Here is a 22,293-nt window from a genome sequence, read left to right as displayed (position 1 = left end):
AACCCCCTGCAAGGGCACACTTTCTCATTGCCAAGGCCTAGAAAGTTTGAAGCAGCTGGCCTTCCAGACAGTAGACTGGGGGCAGGGAAGCTGCTAAACTCCAGATCTGAGAGAATGACACACTGGATTCCACCGCATGGACTAGCCCAGGCTGGAGAGACAGACAAGTTAGCTTCTATGAAAAATATAAGCCTAGGTAGAGAAAGTAACTAGTTAGGGTCCATGAAATATACAAGGCCAGGAGGGAGAGACTGATCAGTTAGATTCCATAAAATATACAACCCCATGTGGAGAGACTGACAAATTAGCTTCTATGAAATATACAAGCCCAGGTAGAGAAACTGATCAGTTAAGTAAGAGTCTATGATATCTACAAGCCCAGGTCTCCACCTGGGCTGACAGATTAAATTTTTATGAAATGTACAATCCCAAAAGAAAACTGACTAGTTAGATTCCATGAAATGTATGAGCCCAGAAGGGAGAGACTGATCAGTTAAATTCCATGAAATGTAGAAGTCCAATTGGAGAGACTGACCAGTTAGATTTTTATGAAATGTACACGCCCAAGTGGAGAAACTGACTAGTTAGATTCCATGAAATGTACAAGCTCAGGTGGAGAGACTGACCTGTAAGATTTTTATGAAATGTACAAGCCCAACTGACTAGTCAGATTCCAAGAACCCAGGTGAAGAGACTGACAAGTTGATTTCCATGAAATGTACACATACTTCAGAACTTTGGAGATAGACAGGGCTTGCCTTCCTAGCACAGGCAGAGCAATGTTTCACCGGCACTCTGAGTAGGGGATGGGAATCTTTCTTCCTTTCTCCTTAGCTGGAAAAGGACAGACTGATCTCAGAGACATTATTCCTTCCTCAATGCACCACTTCAGGAAAAGCCTATCCTTTCAGGTAGGAGAGAAGAGAGGTAGGTGTGTGTGTGTGTGTGTGTGTGTGTGTGTGTGTGTGTGTGTGTGTGTGTGTGTGTGTGTGGTGTGTGTGTGGTGTGTGTGGGTGTGTGTGTGTGTGTGTGTTTATAAATACTCTGCATTTCCTTGTCCCAAGGTAAGGCAAAGGTAGCTTCCGAACCCCGCCGAGAACAGTCCAAACCGCCCTTCCCCCACCCCACCCCCTGTTCAGGAATCTCAACCTTTCTGCTCCTTGTGCCCAGGAGCTGCTAAAGTGCCTTCAAGGCGCGAAATTCACCAATTCCACAGCAAGGGAGTAGGGTGGGGGTAGGGAAAGCAGCAGACAGGAGAAAGGCAGCCCCAAGGTACGGTTCCCGCTCGGTCTCCGTTGCAGCATTTCAAGCCCAGCTAATGCAAAAAGCCTCCCTTCCCCAAGCCAAAGCTAGCGCGCACAGACCTTGTTCCAGCTCCTCTGGGCGCCCTGACTGATTGCCCATCTCCGACCAACTCCAGCCACTGCTCCTCGAGAGATCGGTTAAGGCACCCACACCCTGCTCATGGTCCGGCTTCCCAGGCAGCCCCGCAGCCCGGCTGGCTCCTTCCTTTCTGCCTCTGGGTGTTTATGCTCCAGTCCAATAAAAGAGTCGGCTGCTTCCTAGTTCCTGGCACCGGGCGCGGGGGCTGCCCCTCATGCTGGGGCAGCTGGGCTAAGCCCTCCTACCTCATTACAATATTATGCACCGGCCGGGGCCCGGCCTAGGCAGCTCTTAATTAGCCGGCGGAGTGCTGGAATGAGTCCGGGAGAGGGAGAGGGAGAGAGGTAGGCGTGTGCGTGTGTGTGTGTATGTATGTGTGACTCCAGCCGGGCTGTGGGCCACGCAGAGGCAGCCGGTGCAAACTGCAGCCCCGAGAAGGGAGAGAGGGAGAGAGACAGGAAGAGGGGATCGTGTATGAAAGACAGCAGGAGACAAAGGGCAGGCGGGGAGGGATGGTTCTGACGGTGGGTGTGCGCGCGCGAGCTGCGAGAAAGCCGGAGGGGCCTCGCAGAAGAAGGGGACCCTGGAGCGACCAAGGGAGGAGCAGAGTTAAAGGCAGCAAGTGGAAAGAGACCTCGTTATTAGGGAGTCATTGTCTGTGATTATCGATTAAGCGCCTACTATGTGCCGGGCACTGTGGGATACAAAGAAAGACAAAAAACACAGCCCCTGTTCTCAGGGAGCTCAGTCTAATGGGAGAGACTTCGCGCAAACAAGCCTATCAGATAAGATAAGCTGGACCAAGGTCCTTTCATAGGCTTATAAGACTTAGAGCTGGAAGGACCTTGGAGGCCACAGGCTCAGCTCCCCCATTTTACAGATGAGGAACCTGAAGCCCAAGGGGTTAAGTGACTTGCCCAAGGTACCCCAGATGGGAAATGTCTTGAGTCAGCATTCAAACTCCTGACTCCAAGTCCAGCCAGGGGCTGTTTCAACCCCACCTCTGAAACTTTAAGCATATTACTTCATATCCCTGGGTCCCAGTTTCTTTATTTGTCAAATAAAGGAGGTTGGTTTAGGTGGCGTCTGAAGTCCCTTCCAACGACAAATCTACGTTGCTGTGATCTTTTGGTGTGCTAAGCACTTTGAGGGATCGAGGAGGAAAAGACCCCGCCCCTCAACAAAAATCCCTCCGGGGTCCTCTAGAGCCTTAGGGAAACAGATTTCTCTCCGTCTAAGTATCCTCTCATCTGTGAACTGACAGGACTGGACCAGGCAACTACCTCTCACGTTTACTACCTGTGTGACGCTGAGTTACTTTCCCTCTCTGGGCCTCAGTTTCTTCATCTGTCAAATAAAGATCAAGATGGCCTCTGACGTCTCTCTCCAACCTGTCAGCCTACTAGTAAAGTAAAAGTATGAAGCTGTCTGTACCTGCAGTTTGGTTTCCAAACCTTTGGAGGTGATCTTATTTACCGGCTGAGGTTTTGACAGTGAATTGTCCGGCAATTTTATGGAGAAACCACTAAGAACACAATGAAAATCCTTGGCAAAGCAACAGTAACTTTTCCTGCCTCATCTGGAGCCGGGACTGGGTAGGATTCAGCATTTAATTGCAGGATGCCTTGGATTGTCTTTAATTATTCCGTATTTGTCTCCTTAACTAGATTATAAACGCCTTAATGACTGGATCATAAAGATTCCTAGCTGGATGGGAATTTGGAGATCTTCTAAACTGTCTCCCTCCCCTTCAACTTTCTGAGAAGGAAATTGGAACCCAGAGTGGGGGAAGGCACCAGCCCAAGGTAAGGTGGGTAGTAAGCAAACAGAGCTGGGATTTAAACCAAGTTCTTCTCACTGGGCATCCAGGGCTCTTTCCACTGTAGCTGACTGCCTTTCAAACGGCCTTTTATAGCCTCAGCCTCCTTTACTGGTCTGCAGCATTGCAGCATCCCACACTACTGACCACCCCCTCCTTCTCAAAGTTCTTCCTTCCCTTGGCTCAGATCTGTGACACTGCTTTTCTTATCTTTCTGACTGCTCTCTCTCTCTCTCCTCTTTCCATCTCTCTCTTTTTATATCTCCTTTTGTCTTTTCATCTCCTCTTTTTCTCTCTCTCTCTCTTGCCTTCCCCCCTTTCTCTATCTCCTTCCTACTATCTCTTGAGCCAGTCACAACCTCTCTGGGCTCTCCATTTTCTTCATTTGTAAAGTAAAGGGGAGTAGGAGAGGGGAATGCTGAGCAGTATAAAAGGTTTTTACTAGCTGTGTGACCCTGAGCAAATCACTTCATCCTATTTGCCTCAGTTTCCTCATCTGTCAAATGAGCTGGAGAAGGAAGTGGCAAACCCCTCTAGTATCTTTGCCAAGAAAACCCCAAATGGGCTCATAGAGAATCAGATACAGCTGATAAATGAGTCAACAACAAGGAGCACCCCCCAAGGTTTTATCTCCTCTCCTTCTCCCTCGGGAGATCTGTAGGCTTCAACTCTTACCTCTCTACTTCCAAATCTTGGGCTCCAACTTTTCTCATGAGCTCCATTTCAACTTTTAAAATCTGGCACCACAGAATGAACACAGCCCAAACCTAACTCATCAGAGAATCAAAATCTAGAGAAGGCAGGGCCCTTCGAGGTCTGGTTCAACCCCATCTTCTCCCTTCTTTGTTCTACCTCTCTACCAAATCTTTGTTCTCTTCCTTTTGTTGTTGAGTCATTTTTCACTCATGTCTAACTCTTTGTGACCCCATTTGGGTTTTTCTTGGCAGAGATACTGGAGTGGTTTGTTATTTCCTTCTCCAGCTCCTTTTATAGATGAGGAAACTGAGGCAGGCAGAGGTTAAGTGACTTGCCCAGGGTCACACAGCTAGTAAGTGTCTGAGTTTGCATTTGAATTCAGGCCTTCCTGACTCCAAGCCTGACACTGTTCACTGCAACACCTAGCTGCCCAAAGTTACACAGGTAGTAAATTGTGGAGCCAGGCTTCAAACTCAGGTCTTCTGACTCCAAATCCAGACTTCTTTCCACTGGACTTACTCCATAGAAACACAGGTCTTTAGAACTAGAAGGGATTCTCAGTCTTTTCTAGCCCATCCCCCCTGTTTTACAGGGGGAAAAAATAAGCAGGGCCCACAGTGACTTCCCTGAGGTCACATAACTACTTACTATCTGACCTGGTATTTGAATCCAGGTCTTTGTGACTCCAATGCCTTTTAAAGGATTCCATATATAGAAATAAGTTTTCTATAAAGTAACCTGCTCCTGAAGTGGACAATCTATGATAGCCTGGCATGGGACCTTCAGAGAAGCAGCCAATCCTTCAGACCACAGATAGAAAAAAAGTGCAAACATAACTGGCATTTAATTAAAAACCAACAGCCTGATGAAGGGTTTCTGCTTTCCCTGCCCCCCCACAACTAAAACTGACTGGGTCACTGGCTTTGTGACTGTAGCCAAGTCATCTGACCTTATTATCCAGGTGCCTGCTTCTCCATTTGAGGACAGAAATAACCATATTTACCCACTACCTTCTCAGAGTTCCTTCCACATAATGAAATGCATCATTAACCTTGGGGATAGACCCCAGAAAGGGTCCCCTACAGACAACAACAATACCTTTCATAGTAAGTTAAGTTACAAAAAGTTTGCTAGCCCCTAATCTCAACTGCCTTTTAGCTTGTCAAATATACTTAAGACACTCAAAAGTTACTTCAGATACTATTTGCTAACAGGAAACAGTGTTACATGTTTTTAAAAGGATTTTTAAAAATTCATGGAGAGGGAAGATGGTGGAGAAACAAGATCTCATCATACCTGTGTTTGCTAACCAAATGATCAACAAGTATGTATGAATTACCCACCATGGGCCAGGTACTAAGGATACAAGTCCAAAACCACCATTCAGAGGCAAGATTTTACCATCATATATATAATTTTTAACTTTCAAAGGGCCTTACTTCTTAAAATTCATAAACTTAAAAAAATTCTTGGGCTAGGCAGGATAAATTAGACCCTTATTCAGTGAGGTCAAAGTAAGCAGGTCCAAACCTAACTCAGTGAATTTCTCAGGTAGAAGGTCACAGCTGAACCCCAGGTCCAAGCTGCATGTCATGTCCACTCTGTGTTAACTGATGGATATCTGAGCATCAGTTTACAACTGGTGGCTGGCTATGTTCATCTTTACTGGCATAGTGTACATATTAAAATTATTGTAATTTTCTGTTTAAATATTTATTCAAGCATTACCTTTTGGTCAACATAAAAACATCAAAAGGGTGATTTTTTTTTTTAAATGAGGAAAAATTCACAAAGACAGTGCCTAGCTTTTATTACCAAAATCACCCTAGAAACATAGTTTCTAAGTTCTTGAGTTGAAAGGAACCTGTGGAGACACCTAGTCCAATTCTCTCAGTTTGCAGATGAGGAAACTGAGGGCCAGCCCAAAGCAGGATCTGTCTCTAGGAGCCAAAACTCAGAGCTATCCAGTCTATTATTTACCATGATAACTGTCTGACCAGGACATGAAACCACCAAAGCTCTCTCAATATTTGAAAGCAAAACACTCAGAATTAGATAATTAACCTAAAGATTTTTTTCATGAAATTGTCTTCAAAAGAAATTACTAAATAATTTCTTTTAAATTCACTTCAGCAATAGATGAGACAAATGTTGTCAAAGCAGATCAACAAGACTTGGTGTTGGCACTTTAAAAAAAAAAAAAGAGGAGTTTATTAGTGTTATGATAAATCTTGGTGCCAGAGGTCAGAAGGAAAAACATTCTCAAGCTGAGAGGAGGAGACTACCAACGCAGAATACACAGTGGCTGGGTTAGCTGGTTTTCCTCAACTATTTCTCCTTATTACAAAGAAGGGTATTTCAGTGCACAGAGGTATATAAGGAGGTACCTCTGGGATTAAAAATAATAATGCATCAATAAAACTTTTGTGAAAGTACTTCTTAGTTGAAAAATTTCTGAAAGTTTCCCATTGAATTACTCTCATTGCAGAAAGAATGTAAGGTCCCTGAGGTCAGGAATGGCTTTTCCCATTTGGTTTGTGTGTCCCCAGAGTCTATCACCATACCTGGCACTGAATGGGTATTTTATAAAGCCTTCTTGGATCAGATAGGATTGAGTGTTTGTCAGTAGGAAACCATTTCCACAACCATAAAACCAGCTTTTCCATCATACCATCCATCACATCAACTCCAAATATGGAAGAGGGGAGTGAATGAGAAATATCAGGAGTGTATACTGGTTCCCTTAGATTACTAGCATTTTCATGATTCACATATTTTTGCATAATACCCACATGTATCTTTAAGTATTATTTCTGAATGTGGGAACCTGTGTCCTAGGGGTCTAGGCAACTGAATTTTAGTTATAGAAGGCAATGAGGAAAAAAAAGATTTTAAATTTCAAAATGTTTACTGTTTACTGAAAATGTTCATGTATATATAAAATAACCCCTCCCCTCTGTCACCAGACCTGTGATTTCATTGTGATATTCATTCTTTCCCAAAAGGGCAATTGCCTCTAAACAAGGCAGGTTTGTGCTTAATCTACCAATTAGAGGACTTGGAGAGCCTGGAGTCTGATCCACTACAGTGTCTCTCAAAATATAATGTACAGGCTGTCCCAAAAGTCTCAGTGCAGTTTTAAGCTAAGACTTCTTGTATAAACATAGCAATATAAATGTTACATATTATGTAATAAAATATTGAATACATGGGTATACAGGGTAACCCACACCTGGGTTTAAAAGACCCTGTCAGCCCTCCTTAGGGGTGGAGGATCTGAGATGGATATTCACCCACTTTGCTGACAGCCATGCAAGTCACTGCTGATAAAGTAATTTTGCTCAGAGTCTATAGCTCAGTCTGCCTTTATTAAATTTTCTCATGATACCTCCCTCCCAGGGTTGTTATGAGGATGAATGAGATAATATTTGTAAAGGACTTAGCACAGGGCCTGATGGTGCCTGGTCGGCACTTGATAAGCGCTTGATACCTGGTTTCTAGCCTCATGGAGGTCTTGTAGATATAACATTCTGAACAACCTTACTAGATCAATGCATTCATTTCCAGTGGAACTAGGCAACCCTGAGCAAGACATCTTTGTTTCCTAAGGCAAGACTTGCTACGAACATTCTCTGAGGGGATTCAAGACCCGGTGAATTTTCTTGTCTGATTATTTAAAAATAAAAAAAATATTGGACCCTAAGATAGACTTTCAAGATGACCACCTAGAGCATGGCACTGTCAAAGAATGGTAGTACCCACACACAATCTGTTTTCTGCCCTTCAGGGGCTATTCATAGATTCCTAGGATCATAGACCTAGGCCTGGAAAGGACTTTCAAAATTATGTTGACCTCCTCCTTTCCGAAATGAGGAAACTGAGGCCCAGAGATGTCTGTTATATGACTTGCCCAAGATAAAAACAAGGAATAAGAGGTGGAACTGGGATGTTAAACCCAGGTCCAGCGATCCCTCAGCAAACATTTACTGACCATCTGCTGTATGTGTCCCACTGCACCAGGCACTTAGAGTTCAATGAAGGGGGTGATCTACATGCGAGCAGGGTCATTCTCTTGTCTGGTTGGGTTTTCTGTGACCCCCTGCTTATTAGGAGTCTAGGGTTTTGAGTTTTTAGAATTTTGTAAACACAACTGCCATCCCTTCTCACCCTGAGGTGTGCAAATGAATCAGTCAACATTGCTTGCTATAAAATGTGCCTATAATGCATACACACATTTATACACATCCACAGGGCTGCGCCTGGAGCCGGCTCAAACTGACTCACTAGAGGTGACTGTTAAATTTTCAGTCTGAGCCTTTATGCCTTGGAAAATGGCAAACCCTACAAATCTGCATTTGATTTTCTATTTGGTTGATAATCCAGAATTGAGAAAATGTTGATTTTAATTTAATTAGATTAAATTGCAAAGTATGTCATGGATACATCTCACTTTGGGACAGCTGACATACCACTGATTATCTCTATTAATAAATAAGGCCTTTATTCCTCTTACAATCAATCAATCCATCAACAAGTATTTATTAAGCCTCTGTTATGTACCAAGCTCTACCAAGCTCTGTCCTAGGCTCTGGGGACACAAGTATAAAGAATGAAACAATCCCAACTCACAAAAAGTTTACATTCTAATGGAAGAGACAACAAAGACATATGTATATATATGTATGTATGTATATGTATGTATGTGTTGCACACCTACACAAATACATATGTGTGTATACATGGAGAATGTATATATACATTCTAAGGAGAATGTATTCACTCTATATAGACAGGTGACTCAACGGATAGGCACTGGGCCTAGAGTCAGGCCTGAGTTCAAATATGACCTCATTTACTAGCTATGTTACCCTGAGCTAGTCATTTAACCCATTTGCCTTGGAGGCAATGAGGTGGCTCAGTGAACAGAGGGCTAGGCCTGGAATCAGGAAGACCTGAGTTCAAATCCAGCCTCAGAAACTTACTAGCTGGGTGACCCTAGGCAAGTCACTTAACCTCTGTTTGCCTTAATCCGCTGGAGAAGGAAATGGCAGACCACTCCAGTATCTTTGCCAAGAAAACCCCACAGTTCACAGCGTCATGAAGAGTTAAACACAACTCAGCAACAACATTCTATACAGAATAAATGTGGAGGGAATAATACAAATACAGATAGTACAAGGTAGTTGAGGAAAGGGAGGACCTCACAGTATAGGAGATCAGGAAAGGTTAGCATTGGAGGTTTATTCTCTACTTTTGTGGACTGTGGTTATCATTTCAACCACAAGTACCTCCCCTAAGGCCATTTCTCCCTCACTTGAGAAAATACCTCAAGGATAATTTATGAGACAGAACTTCCTGGGTGGATTGATGTCTATAACCCTTGGCAGAAATCCTGAAAGCATTCAGTGAATTATTTTTATTATTTTTTGCCTTTACTAGCCAAAAGGGCCTCTCCCTGCTTTTTCCCAACAACAATCACATAGATAAAGTGTCCATCTGGGCCGAGGCAGCCCCATAGCTAGCACCTGGTATCAGAGATAAAAGCTTTTATTTCTCCGGGGTAAGTCAGTCTTGAGTCAGTTAAGGAACCTTTCACTCTCATCTCCTCAATTCCCCCTCAACCAGTTACTCTGCTCCCAGACATTCAAATGAAAGTCTGGGAGCAGAGGGAGCAGGTAACCTTTTGCCACTGCTGTCCCCCTGCCCACCAACCAACATCCTGGAACTCCTGAAAAGGTGGGGGCATCCCTACCTCCCTGCAGAGGAGGGATGGATATTCTCTTGAACAAAAGGGGAAAGCTGGGAAGCCGTCTCTGGAGGAGCTGTACCATCACCCCCGAGTGTGTGCTCTCATCTCTGGCCCTCCGGAGTTTTCAATCGGGACATATATGCTGTCTCCTCCATTAGAATGGAGCTCCTTAGAATGTAAGCTCCTTCCGGCAAGGGCTGGTTGGCCTTTATGTTGCCAGCACTTGTCGCATTTCCTGACATAGTAAGCTCTGCTTAAAATTTTGACTTGTCTTTTCATGGGATTCTTGTACATGGGCCTTTTTCATTTTCCCCTACTGTGATGCCACATTGCCACCTGACTCCTCATTTGGCAGGACCTTAGCTGTCAAATGTCAGAACCTACAGAGAGATTCCTTTTCTGATAGAGTGCTGGGCATGAAGTCAGGAAGACTTGGGTTCAAATCTAGCCTCAGATGCTTACTACCTAATCACTTCACCTCTGCCTGCCTCAGTTTCCTCAATGGTAAAATAGGGATCAGGGCAGCTAGGTGGTGCAGTGGATAGCGAGTCAGACCTGGAGGCAGGAAGACATATCGACCTCAGACACTTACCTGTGTGACCCTGCGCAAGTCACTTAGCCATGTTTGCTTCAGTTTCCTCATCTATTAAAAATGAACTGAAGAAGGAAACAGCATACCACTCTAGTATCTTTGCCAAGAAAACCCCTAATAGGGTAGAGTCAGACACAACTGAGGAAATGACTGAACCACAAAAAAATTAGGGATCGCAATAGCTCCTACCTCCCAGGGTTGTTTTGAGGATAAACAGAGAAGAGCTTTGCAAATTTTATTACTCTCCATCCTTAAAAGGGAGAGTAAGTATAAGTGATCTGCCCAGAATAGGTGATGGACTACGGAAGCAAGTATAATGCCCTGGAGTCCAGAGGGTGCCCCAGGGTCTAATGGATGAAGAGGGAAATGCCAGAGGGAAAGAGAAAGACCAAACCTCTTTATATCATTTGCACATGAAAAGAGGAAGACTGGAAGTCCTGAGTCATAACCATAACAGTGGCTTACTTGCTGGATGAAGCATCCTCAGGGTGAGGATAACTCACGTGACTGGAATGAAAGTCTGGGCATGGACTTGAGTTTTCTTTGCATTAGGCATCTCTATCATCTCAAGACTTACACGGGCTTAGAGAGTGAGGCTTTGTACTGAGAGACTGCCTAGGGTCGCACAGCCAAGTAGGTTTCAGAGTTGGAACTTAGATCAAAGACTTCCTGACTTCAAGGACAGTTCCCTATGTCCTCTACCCCCATCTTTCTCTGAAAAGGATGGGGAGGGAGAAGCAGCATAATAGATTTAGATAATGCTTTTAGATATTTAAATAATGCTTTAAGATTTGCAAAATGCTTGGCAAATATGATCTCAGCTGATCCTGACCATGGGCTGGGGAGCGACAGGGAGGGATTTGCTGGAGGTAATACCTCCATTTTTCAGACAGAGAAACTGAGGCAGACAGACTCCAGAGTCATACAGCCAGTTTAGTGCTGGAGGGTGGATGTGAACTCAGGGCTTCCCACTTCCAGGTTCAGAGCTCTATCAACTGCACCACTGAGATTTCTCTAAGCAGCATGGTATAGACAACAAAAATGAATTTACTGTTTCATCTGCAAAGTAGGGAGAAACCAGAATCTCTGTGCCTTACTTGGGTGAAACAGAAAGGTTTTCTCCATTGGCTGTCATCGGGTTTACTAATGAGGACTCAAGAGCTCCATATTTATAGAATGGTCACTTTCCCATCCCTGGGTATATCTTGAGCAACACAATTTCCTAGGGCAAGAAGGGCTGTGACATTTGACTCCAAAGGAGAGAAATCTTCTACCTCTTCAAATTACTTCTATTTACTGCCAAACTATTTCTATGTACAGTCATCCCTTCCACATCATGACTTTCTCTATCTGGGTTTCGATATGTCATGGGTCAGCTTAAGAAATTAGATGGGAATTTGGAGGGCATGTTGTGGAAGCCACAGATGACACAGGAAAAAAGTGTAGACACCTAGAAATGCATAAAACATATAGTATTGTATAGTATAGCAACATATTTTGTCTTTTAATGCCATAATAATTCAAACTTCTCTGGTATGAAGGGAGGGTTCAAACAATTTTACATAGATTTTCCAGAAGGCAGGGGCACCATACCCCTAACCCTGCAATGTGGAAGGGATAACTGTATTCCTTTGAGATATATATCTCAGGACCCCAGTGAACTGTAGTACGTGGTAGATGGATGGAGGGCTTCATTTGAGGTGAGAGGACCAGGTTTCACATGGCACCACTTCTGAGTGAGTTTAGGGAAATCATTTCCCATCTCTGGTCTCATTTCCTCATCTCTAGATGAGATGGCCTCTGAGATTCTTTCTAGCTCTAAGCTTATGATCTTCAGGCAAAGATGAGTTGCTGATCTGTATCTGTGGAGAGGATTTCCACACTGGGAGCTCTCTATTCTGATAACATCATAGGCATCCACCAAAAAGTCTGGATCAAGATGTGGCTCTTCCAAAAAGTCTTCTGACTTATCTTTTACTGCACTCTTAACTTTTCTGCAAGAAACCTTTCCAGTGTCTTCCTTCTGAGATTACCTCCAATTTATCCTGTGAATGTCTTTTTTTTGCACATAGTTATTTGCATGTTACCCCCCTCGTTACACTATCCACAACTGGAGAACAGGGATTTTTTCTTTCTTTCTTAGTATCCTCAGTGCTTAGTACAGTACCTGACACATAGTAGGTTTTTAATAAATGCTTGCTCTACTATTTATTTATTTATAATCTATATTTATAAATATAATATTTATTTTATATTTACAAATATATTTATAATATGCATTTAATTTATATTAATAATTTTATTTTATATTTATATATTTTATTTAGAATAAAGGCTTGACTATATCCCCCTCAGACTATGTACACAATTTATAAAAGTAGGCCCTGATTCGTGCCCCCCTCCCTGCAAATCCCCTGAGGCGGTTGATTTATTCAGATTCTCACATGGCAGCTGTGACTCAGTACACTAAATCCTGGACCTGGCATTAAGAAGACCTGAGTTCAAATCTGGCCTTGGACACTTGAACAAGTTACTTAATCTCTTTTTGCCTCAGTTTCCCCATCTGTAAAATGGGAAGAATAACAGTATCTACTATCTCTAAGAGTTGTTCTGAGCATCAGTGAGATAATAGTGAAGCACTACGTGAATATTAGCAAATATTATTACATTTCCATCGGGCTAGAACAAATAATCATATTTTATATCATTATAGTTTTGAACGGCTTATGTGACCACTTCAGAGCTTCATTAGTCAAACTACCTAGTTGCGTACAATATGTGGACTATTTAATGGTGGAAGGGGTCATGAAGGAAATTTAGTTTGAATCTTTCATTTAATATAGGTAAACTGAAGCTCATCAAAGGATGGCGACTGACTCCCCAGCTTCCCACCCCCAAGTTCACACATCTAATTACCGGGCAGAACCAGTTTTAATGTATTTTGTTGTTGGTGTTCAGTGGTTTTCAGTCATGTCCGACTCTTTGTGACCCCATCTGGGGTTTTCTTGGCAGAGATATTGGAGTGGTTTACCTCCAGCTCATTTGACAGATGAGGAAACTGAGGCAGGCAAAGATTAAGTGACTTGCCCAGGGTCACACAGCTAGTAAGTATCTGAGGCTGGATTTGAATTCAAGTCTCCCTGGTTCCAGACCTGGCACTCTATCCACTATGTCACCTACCTGCCTTAACACAGCTTATGATACATTAATTGGACAGTGGACTTGGGTTCAAATCCTGACTTACTCACTCACCTGTGTGACACTGGGCAAATCACTTAATCTCCCTCTGCCTCAGTTTCCTTATCTGTAAAATGGACTTGATGGTTTCTAGGATCCCTTTCAACTCAAAATCTATGACCCTTCTCTTTGTCAACAGTCAATCACAACTTACGGAAAAAAACTAGGTTTATTACACAAGAAACAAACATGCCAAGAGTTCACAATTCACACAGAAGTTTGCATAGTGATAAGGAAGAAACACAAAACCCTCATATTTTGCCTCTTTTGTTGTTTTCTTACTGCTTAACATTCTATTTCCAAGGCTTCATCATAAGCTCCTACAGATGGGAGGATTGTTTCTTCCCCTCAGGGTAGTACCTCCAGAGCAGCTGGAAGGCCCCTGACAAGTGCTTCCTGAAAGCCTTCCTCTACTCCCCACTCCTCTTCCTCCCCTTCTACCAGACTGGGGCTGCCACAGGCTGAAGACAAAGATTTTAAAATTTAAAAAAGAAACACCCCAAGCAGAAATCTCATGGAGGGGGATAGGAGATTTAAGAAATGGAGGCAATTAGGCTGGCCCTGTTAGCCCAGTCTTATCACCTTCCTCCTTTTCTTTACTGAAAGAAGATCATGGCTCTAAAATCCTCAGGATTCCCTGGGATGGAAATCCTGAGCAGTTTCATTACAGTTTAAGGCATATGTTGAATTTTTTCAGCAGAATCCTTTCCAAATATCGCAATCCTCTGATATTCTCCAAGTCTGTCATTGTTTGATGGGGATAGTACTCCCCCTTCTCCAATTTTTTCCCAATGGGAAGTATCTGGTTTTTACATGTTTTCTATATTTAAAATTTTTTTTATTGTCACCTTTTTGGGGACTGTACTCATTTCCCCTTCACAATCCTTCTCCTTTCCCCATTAGCCCAGCTCTGTAACAGGAGGCAGTGTGGTTAGCCAGCCTTAGTGAGGCTGACAACTCTGCCTCATTTAAATCTGATTCACTCCCAAGTCAAGACATCAAGTCACTGGCCCTCTTCAAAAACAAAGGACAAACAACATGAACATACCAATAAAATCACTGGCCCCATCATTATCCTTTTTTTTTTTTTTAAAGCAATACAAATGAGTTTTCTCGTCCAGGAGGTCTCAATTAAATTACAGGCATGGTCCCTATCCCTTGTAAATAAAGAATTACATTTAAACAAAATCAACAGACTACAGCTACCCTCAATCTGACACTGTATGCCGCATTCTACACCCATAGCTCCCTACTTCTCTACTGAGAAAGGCATTTAACTCAATATTCCCTATTCTAATTTTTTTTGTCTGCAATATGCAGGTTTCCTGGGTCCTTGGGTGGGCTAGCACTAAAGGTCTTTTAATGAGAAAGGATACTTGTCAAATTTCCTAGGGATTTGCTGAAGGGTCCCTGCTAGCATCCTCAGTAATTTACAACTTATTGAATCTGTGAGTTAAATAACAATAGTTCCATAAACCAACTGAATTTTACTAATTGGTTTACTGCCCATTTTAAACTCAGCCCCTGCTCCATAGAAACGATCACTACTTAGTTCTCTCCCTAACTGTCAGGGGGAAAGAAATTTCTTATCCTATTACCGCACATCACCCACTCCTCTTTCTCTAAGCAAAGATAAATGAAACCCACATAATACTTTCATACCTTAATGAATCTCTGGAAATCAGTTAATCTCTAAACAAATAGAAGCCCATGTTAAATCCATAATGCAGATAGAATTTGTTTGTAATGTTATCACTTCAAAGAACCCAGTGCGGGAAATATCTGAAAGATGTCATTCTCTTTTCAGGAGAAAGAGTGGGAGGAGGAATTTATACCCTTTTGAAGACTTTTTCTCAGATCAATGTAGAGGGAAAAATACAAATGAAATTTCATTGAACCCATTTTTATTGATCAGTAGTAACAGGGCCAGGTCAAGGAGGGGGAAGAGAAAAGCAAATTAACAGTCAATCTCTACCTTCAAGGAAGTGGGACTAGATTATCTCTAGGTGTCCTTTGGGCTCTAATTCTCTCATATTCATAATGATGATTTGGAGTCATCAAGAAAAGGTTAAATTAAGTTCTGAGAAGGTATGAAATGCCTCTGAGCATTTTGAGGCATTTCTGAGCATGAAATGCATTAAATTTTTAAAATTTTACCCATTTTATCTTGACTTGAGTGACCTTCTCTAGTAAACCTCCAATACAGTACATTCCCTGAAAAATGGCTTTTCTATCACTACCTGACAGGAAGGATGGGCCCCTGTGACTTAGCCAGTGAAGTACAGACTTTGACTATTGGAAATGACCAGGATTTTGCTGCCTTTCCGCTGGTGACTTTATTTACCTTGTAGTAGTCATGGCAAACTCTCTTTACTCCATGCAATACATCTTTGAAAGATTTCAGGCACAGGTTATTAAAATAATATGAATATGGTGCTTAAAGTGGTAGACTTCACTTATATGGAGAATTGCAGTTATGTGGAACATCTCATTTCTCAGTAACACTGGATAAATGACATCGGTTATTGTACGAGACGTTTTCTTACAAATAACTCAGTTTAGAAATCTCTTCTGATGCCCTTATTTGCTAGTGACCTCCTACACACACACACACACACACACACACACACACACACACACACACACACACACACACACACACTTCTTATCATCTCCCAGATAGATTGCAAGAGGGCAGGGACGGTTGCTTCACTTTTGTCTTTGTAGTGCTTTGCACAGTCTGGCACCAGCAGACCCATGATAAATGCTTGTTGAGGTTTTCACAGCACAAAGCCATGGAAACTGGCTTCTTTTGGGAGCAGTCAAAAAGCACAACTGTCTCAATCAGATCCTGAGACGGCTGGAAGACTTGAGTTCAAACACTGCCTCAGACACTTTTTTTTCAAGGCAGTCAAGGTTAAGTGACTTGTCCAGGATCACACAGTTACTAAGTGTCTGAGTTTGAATTTGAACTTAGATGCTCTTGAGTCCAGGGCCTGTGCTCTATCTATCGAGCCACCCACGTGCCCCGGCACTTTTTTAACTGTGTGACCATGGGCAAGCTGCTTAATCTCTTTGAGCCTCAGCTGTCTCAGCTGCAAAATGAGGATAAGAGCACCTACCACACAGGAGTGTTGTGAGGATCAGATGAGATAATATATATGTAAATACTAATATGCATGTATAGATATACATGTATTTACATATATACATGCTTATACATATATCTATATATGCCTGCATGTGTGTGTGTATATATATATGTACATATATATATATATATATACACACACACATTCACACAGATAGATAGATTGGTAGATAGAGTACACTGCAAACCTTAAAGAAACATTAAAGTGATAGAAATGCTAGCTGTGATGATGGTCTAGCATCCTGGCTGTGAGACACTGGGCTAGTCCCTGAACCTCAGTGCCCCAGGCAATCAGACTGTAAGAGAGAGAACAGCTGTTGATGTGCATTGGTGAAGGGCTTTTCCTCACTGGGAACCAGAGTCTGGTCCCATTGGGAGGGGAGTGAAAGATGCTTCCATGTGGATATGCCTGAGTGCTATCACTGCTCCAAGAGGAAAATCTATGGTCTTCCAGGTATGGCTGGGGCCCTTTTCACACCATCATCTATCCCTCTTCTCTCTTTTAATGGATGATGATATGGAAGGAATTACTATGCAAGTGGAAATTTTATCCAGGCCAGCAGTGACCTAAAGAATCCTCCAAGCAGTGAGCAGTCATACAATAGCCCTGTGTATGCAGTCCACCAGGAAAAGCAGCTGAAAGAGCAAATCTGATACTGTTTTCCATAGAGGGACTTGACCATTTTAGGAGGTCATAACCAAGTTCACAGACCTGAACTTCAATCTTCCATGAATTCATTGGAAAGTCCTCCAGTTCCTCCCTGCCCTTCTCATGAATAGCCTCTGTGAGCCAATGTGTAGAAGAACAAAGAAAGATTTTCCAGGCGGTGGGACAGGGGAACCCCTTCTGCTAGCCCAGTTCATGATACTGTGGGCACCCCTGCGTCACGATTCTCTCTTCCATGCTGAATTTGTGCATTCTGGTATGGGGCCAAGAAGTTTTGGCCAGGCTACAGCCCTCTCTCAAGAATCACATCTCCTAGAAGTGGAGTCCTTTTTTGAATGACAGAACTGAATCTCAAAGACTTGCCCAGGGTCACACAGATGGTAAGTATCTCAGGTAGGATTTGAACTCATCCTCCTGACTCCAGGCCCGGCACTCTCTCTACTTCAGACATCTAGCTACTGTGGCCTTCTTGAAGGGGCTGAGCTGACCCCAATTAAGCTGAGAGCTGTTAGCACGCTTTGTCTTATTTCCTCTACCCTTCCCTAGTCTGAGTTCTTATAATCATTTCTGACACGTTCCTTCTAAAAGCATCGCCCATGAGTTAGCTGATGTCATCTGACCATTGACATATTTAATTATCACAGACACTGCTGTTCCCACCGTTTCTAACCAATGGCTTCCCAGTCCAAACATCTTAGTCCCTGGCACATGCTCCAGCAGGCTTGGGCACATGCTTATCAAATGACTCCACCTGTGCTGGGAGAGTACTTTCCATGAATTATTTTAAAAATTAGAGACAAAACATTAACCTATCTGGAAAAAGAAATCTTACTATATCATGTTATGTGATCATTCTCCTCAACTTTACCCTATATAAGTCATCAAATCCTCTCTCACAAGTCCCCAAAGATCTTGTGTTTTCTTACATACAATATTAAAAATTTAAACTATAAATGTAATTTATATGTTAAACATTTATCATATATTTTTCTTCTTGTTGTTCAGTATGTTCATGTATGACTCTTCTTGACCCCATTTGGGGTTTTCTTGGCAGAGAGTGGTTTGCCCTTTCCTTCTCCAGCTCATCTGACAGATGAGGAAACTGAGGTAAACAGGGCTAAGTGACTTGACCAGGGTCACACAGCTAGTAAGTATCTGAGGTCAGATTTGAATTCAAGAAAGACGAGTCTTTCTGACTCCATGTCTGGCACTCTGTGCACTATGGCACCACCTAGCTGTCTTATGGTTGTCTTAGGTCCCCTAGATACTGAGAGTTAATGTGCCACACTGGAAAAAACACTGAGTTTGGAGTCTGAGAGACTGTATTCCAGACCCAGCTCTGCCCCTCGCAACTCATCTGACACCTCAGGCAAACTACTTCACGTCAGCTACAAAATAAGAGCTGAGCTCCCTCTGAACTCTTGAGAGTTTAATTAACTTGCAAATATCAGAGGTAGAATTCGAACCTGAATCTATAAACATACACTCTATCATTCAGTCATAGTAACCTGTATGTAAGACATTCATCTCTGTCGGAGAATGACCCCAGGAGTTGGGCTGCACTATCAGCTGCCCCACCTTGTGTTACACAATGATAAAACATGGTTCTGTCCTTCACACACAGCTTCCAGGTATTGATACAATTATTGACTAATCACTTTCCAGCAATATACAAGGTGTCCCAAAAGTCTTCATGTGGTTCTCAGCTTTAATGGCTTGGAATTAACGTAAAATCATAGATTAAAAGCTAGAAGGGACCTTAGATTTCATCTATCCCCCTTTTATAGTTGGGGAAATGGGGGCTCAGAGAGGGTAATAATTTGAGTTATGTCATGTTAACATGCAGCTCATGTGATAACGTTGCCACGCAGGGCTAATCTAGATCTTCGAAGGGGAAAGACATTTGTCAGCTACTTTTCAATAATACAGATGGGGTATCCTAAAACTTTTAATGCAATTTTAAGATTGCATCAACCAAACCTAGATTTTTGAAACACTCTGTCCCAATGAAAGGGTGTAATGTTTGGATGACCTTATATGACAGACTGAAGGCTCATAGATTTAAAGCTGGGTAGATCCTCAGAGACTGCCTAGTTCAAGGTTACCCAAGTTCTCTGATGCCAGATCCAGTGCTCTCTCCTCAAACTTAAGGTTAGTGTTTTCTGAGTCCAAGAGGTAGTCTAGTCCATACTCTATATAGTTCTCCCTTCCCAGATTCACAGAATCCCTGAGTCATCTTGTCCAACTCAGACCCAAACAGGCATCCCCTGGGTGCTATCCCCTACCAATAGTCATTGACCCTCTACTTGAAGGCCTCTAGTGAAGGGGAACCCATTAGCTCTAGGGCAGCCCAGTTTACTTTTGGAGACTTCCAAAGTTTTCCTTGATTTCCATACTAATTCTGCTCTTTTTTTTTTTTTTTTTTAGCTCCCATTGCCCCTGGTTCTTCCTTCAGAGGCCAAGCAGAATGAGGCTTCTTCCTCTTCCATGGGATGACCCTTCAAACCCTTGAAGACAACTATCCATGCCTTGCCTGGAACTTCTCTGGGCTCCTCCTCATATGGCACCATCACCAGCCTTCCCTCACCCTCCGCTCTGGGTACATTCTAGTCTACTAAGACACTTTCTAAAAGATAGCACCCAGAACAGAAGCACTCCAAATAGCCTTCTGGTCAACCTTTTACAATGTGTCTCATCTTCTGCTTACAATGTTAGAACACTGGACATACCCATGCTTAATTGGTAATAGCTCTACCAGCATCTAGTAAGTGTTTACTTAAGCACTTCAGACACAAAGAAAAGCAAAAAGAGTCCCTGCCTTCAAGGAATTAATGTTCTCATGTGGAGGCAATGGATATAAATTAACATGGGGAAGGCATTGGAGGCTGTGGAAGGGAAGAGACAGAAAAGCCAAAGGAGATGGCACTTAACTTGAGTCATGGAAGCCAGGGGGTCTAAGAATCAGGTTGGGAGAGAGAGCATTCCAGGCATGGTGAATAGGAAATCCAAAGGCATGGGGACCAGAGATGACATGTGCAAAAGGCAGCAATTAGGCCAATATAGCTGAATTGCAGGGTATACGGAGGGGAGTAATATGTACAAAGTCGGTAAAGGTTGTAAAGAAGCTTTAAATGCTAAACAAGGGACTTATAATTGATCATGGGGGTCATATGGAGCCATGAATTGATTGAGAAGAGGGTGACTAATGTAAAAATATAAATCAACCCCCAAATATTCAAAATAAATGAATTTGGTGTATATGGAAGCCATATTATAGGAGAGTGGAACTGAACTTGGAGCCACAGCCTGAGTTTCAATCTTAGAACTGCTATAAACTTCTCTTTGAGACATCAGGCAAAATCACTTAAACTCAGTGGCCCTCAGTTCTCCTATCTGTAAAATGGGGGGGATGGAATCCATAGTTTCTGAAGTTCTTTCCAGCTCTAAATCTAGGAATTTATATTCTCTCTTAACAGAATTTTCCAAACAATTCCACCCTTCCAATTGTATGTTTCATTGAGAAATGACTGATAAATTTCTTTCCTCTCAAAAGTCTTCAAGGGTGAGGACTGTCTTCCAGGAATGGGTTAAACTGGATGCTCTGCTGGGGTCCCTTCCAACGCACAATCCTGTGATTCTCAGATCAAACCAAAGCAAACTGTGAGACAGATCAAAGAATCAAAGCACATTGGATCCAAGTAAATGTGCTTGGTGTTGGCTCCACCTGGTGGTTAATATCTACTTAACCAGAATTAAGAGAACTCAAAACCACTGTGAATTTGGGGAAGAAAAAAAACAGAGCTAAAATTTATAGTAGCAATTAATGCGGCTGGAAAAAAATAGTACTTCAATAATAAAAAGCATTTAACTGAAGATGATGCATTTTATCTGAACGTAAATGAGTCAGAAAATTGTTTCATCAAAGTTAGTAGTAAGCTCACTAGATTTTTAATAAATTGCCTCTTTACTGTTAAATAAAAGCATTCAACACATAATAAAATTCTGTTGAGAGAAACAAGCGATTCACTGGAAAATGATTTTAGAATGCCATGAGAGGTAAATGGAAGATGAGATTTTCATGTTTCCCTAACAGGGAAAACAATTTTTACCATTGCCTCCAACGTCCTTTTTTTTTCTTTTTACATAAAGGTGAAACATAAAACCTCTGATGTGAAGGGTAACTATCACCAGGCCACCTAAGGCAGAAAAAAGTGGAAGAGAAGACTGGGACATCTCCCTGGATCAATTCTTGAAAACTAGTTAAATTAAAGGTCACTGGATGCCCACCATCTTTGAAACCGCATTCTGGGAATGACCTGGGAAGGACAAATCACTTAAAATCCCTAAGTGTCCTCATCTATAAAATGAAGCATTTGATCTAGAAGATATCTGAGATCCCTTCTTTCACTTCCAAATAATTCTATGGTTTCCCAAGTTAGTCATTAATGATTCTGAGTTTATCTACACTGAGTCAGTGAGATGGCTCAATGGATAGAGCTCTGAGGCTGGAATCAAGAGCTCAAATCCAGTCTCAGATACTTGCTAGCTGTGTGACCCTGGGTAGGTCACTGAACCTCTATTGCCTCAGTTTCCCCAATTATAAAGTGAAGATAATAACAGCATCCACCTCACAGGGTTGATATGAAGGTTACATAAGATAATAAATGTAAAGTGCTTAGCACAATATCTAGTACACAGTTGGTGACACATAAATGTTATTTATAATAAAAATAAACGTTATTAATATTACCTCACAGGAAGATTAAATGAGATAATATTTGTAAAGCATTTGATGCGGATTCCCTTCCATACCCCGCCCCCCCAAGGTGATGAGGATTACTACCTGTCTATACCTTCTTATCCTATGTGAACTACCTATAAGCTGGTAGATCAGAGACTCATAGGCTCATGGACTCATAGATTTAGAGGGAGTTCTTAGAAAGTTGCCCAAGGTCCAGAGAGATGGCATGTTTTTGATTACAAAGTAAGTTCACTATCA

At 42.3% G+C, this 22,293-nt stretch overlaps 1 protein-coding gene and 1 long non-coding RNA gene across 20 annotated transcripts in view; one reads left to right on the top strand and one right to left on the bottom strand.

Moving 5' to 3' along the window:
- SPECC1 (sperm antigen with calponin homology and coiled-coil domains 1) overlaps positions 1 to 22,293 on the bottom strand; it is a 337,039-nt gene that overhangs the window by 234,348 nt on the left and 80,398 nt on the right. For 2 of the 14 annotated variants that reach the window (XM_072640023.1, XM_072640024.1), the window contains exon 1: positions 1,365 to 1,484. The exons of the other annotated variants lie outside the window; for them this stretch is intronic. In XM_072640023.1, the coding sequence (XP_072496124.1) occupies positions 1,365 to 1,404 (40 nt within the window). In that variant the 5' untranslated portion in view covers positions 1,405 to 1,484. Of the gene's footprint in view, positions 1 to 1,364; positions 1,485 to 22,293 lie in introns of those variants that run through there. 14 annotated transcript variants of the gene reach the window in all.
- On the top strand, positions 597 to 22,079 carry LOC140525037 (uncharacterized). Of its 6 annotated transcripts, none has more exons than XR_011973903.1 (4): positions 598 to 911; positions 3,051 to 3,188; positions 19,722 to 19,893; positions 20,771 to 21,425. It is a non-coding gene; the product is annotated as an uncharacterized lncRNA (long non-coding RNA). The 6 variants fall into 6 exon arrangements; XR_011973904.1 differs by lacking the exon at positions 20,771 to 21,425 and adding an exon at positions 21,444 to 22,079 and having other exon boundaries at positions 602 to 911; XR_011973905.1 differs by lacking the exons at positions 598 to 911; positions 20,771 to 21,425 and adding exons at positions 1,640 to 1,727; positions 21,444 to 22,079.

This window comes from Notamacropus eugenii, chromosome 2, assembly GCF_028372415.1.
Source record: "Notamacropus eugenii isolate mMacEug1 chromosome 2, mMacEug1.pri_v2, whole genome shotgun sequence".
Taxonomy (NCBI): domain Eukaryota; kingdom Metazoa; phylum Chordata; class Mammalia; order Diprotodontia; family Macropodidae; genus Notamacropus; species Notamacropus eugenii.
The sequence above is the reverse complement of the archived record's forward strand: the minus strand, read 5'-3'. Positions and strand labels throughout refer to the sequence as shown.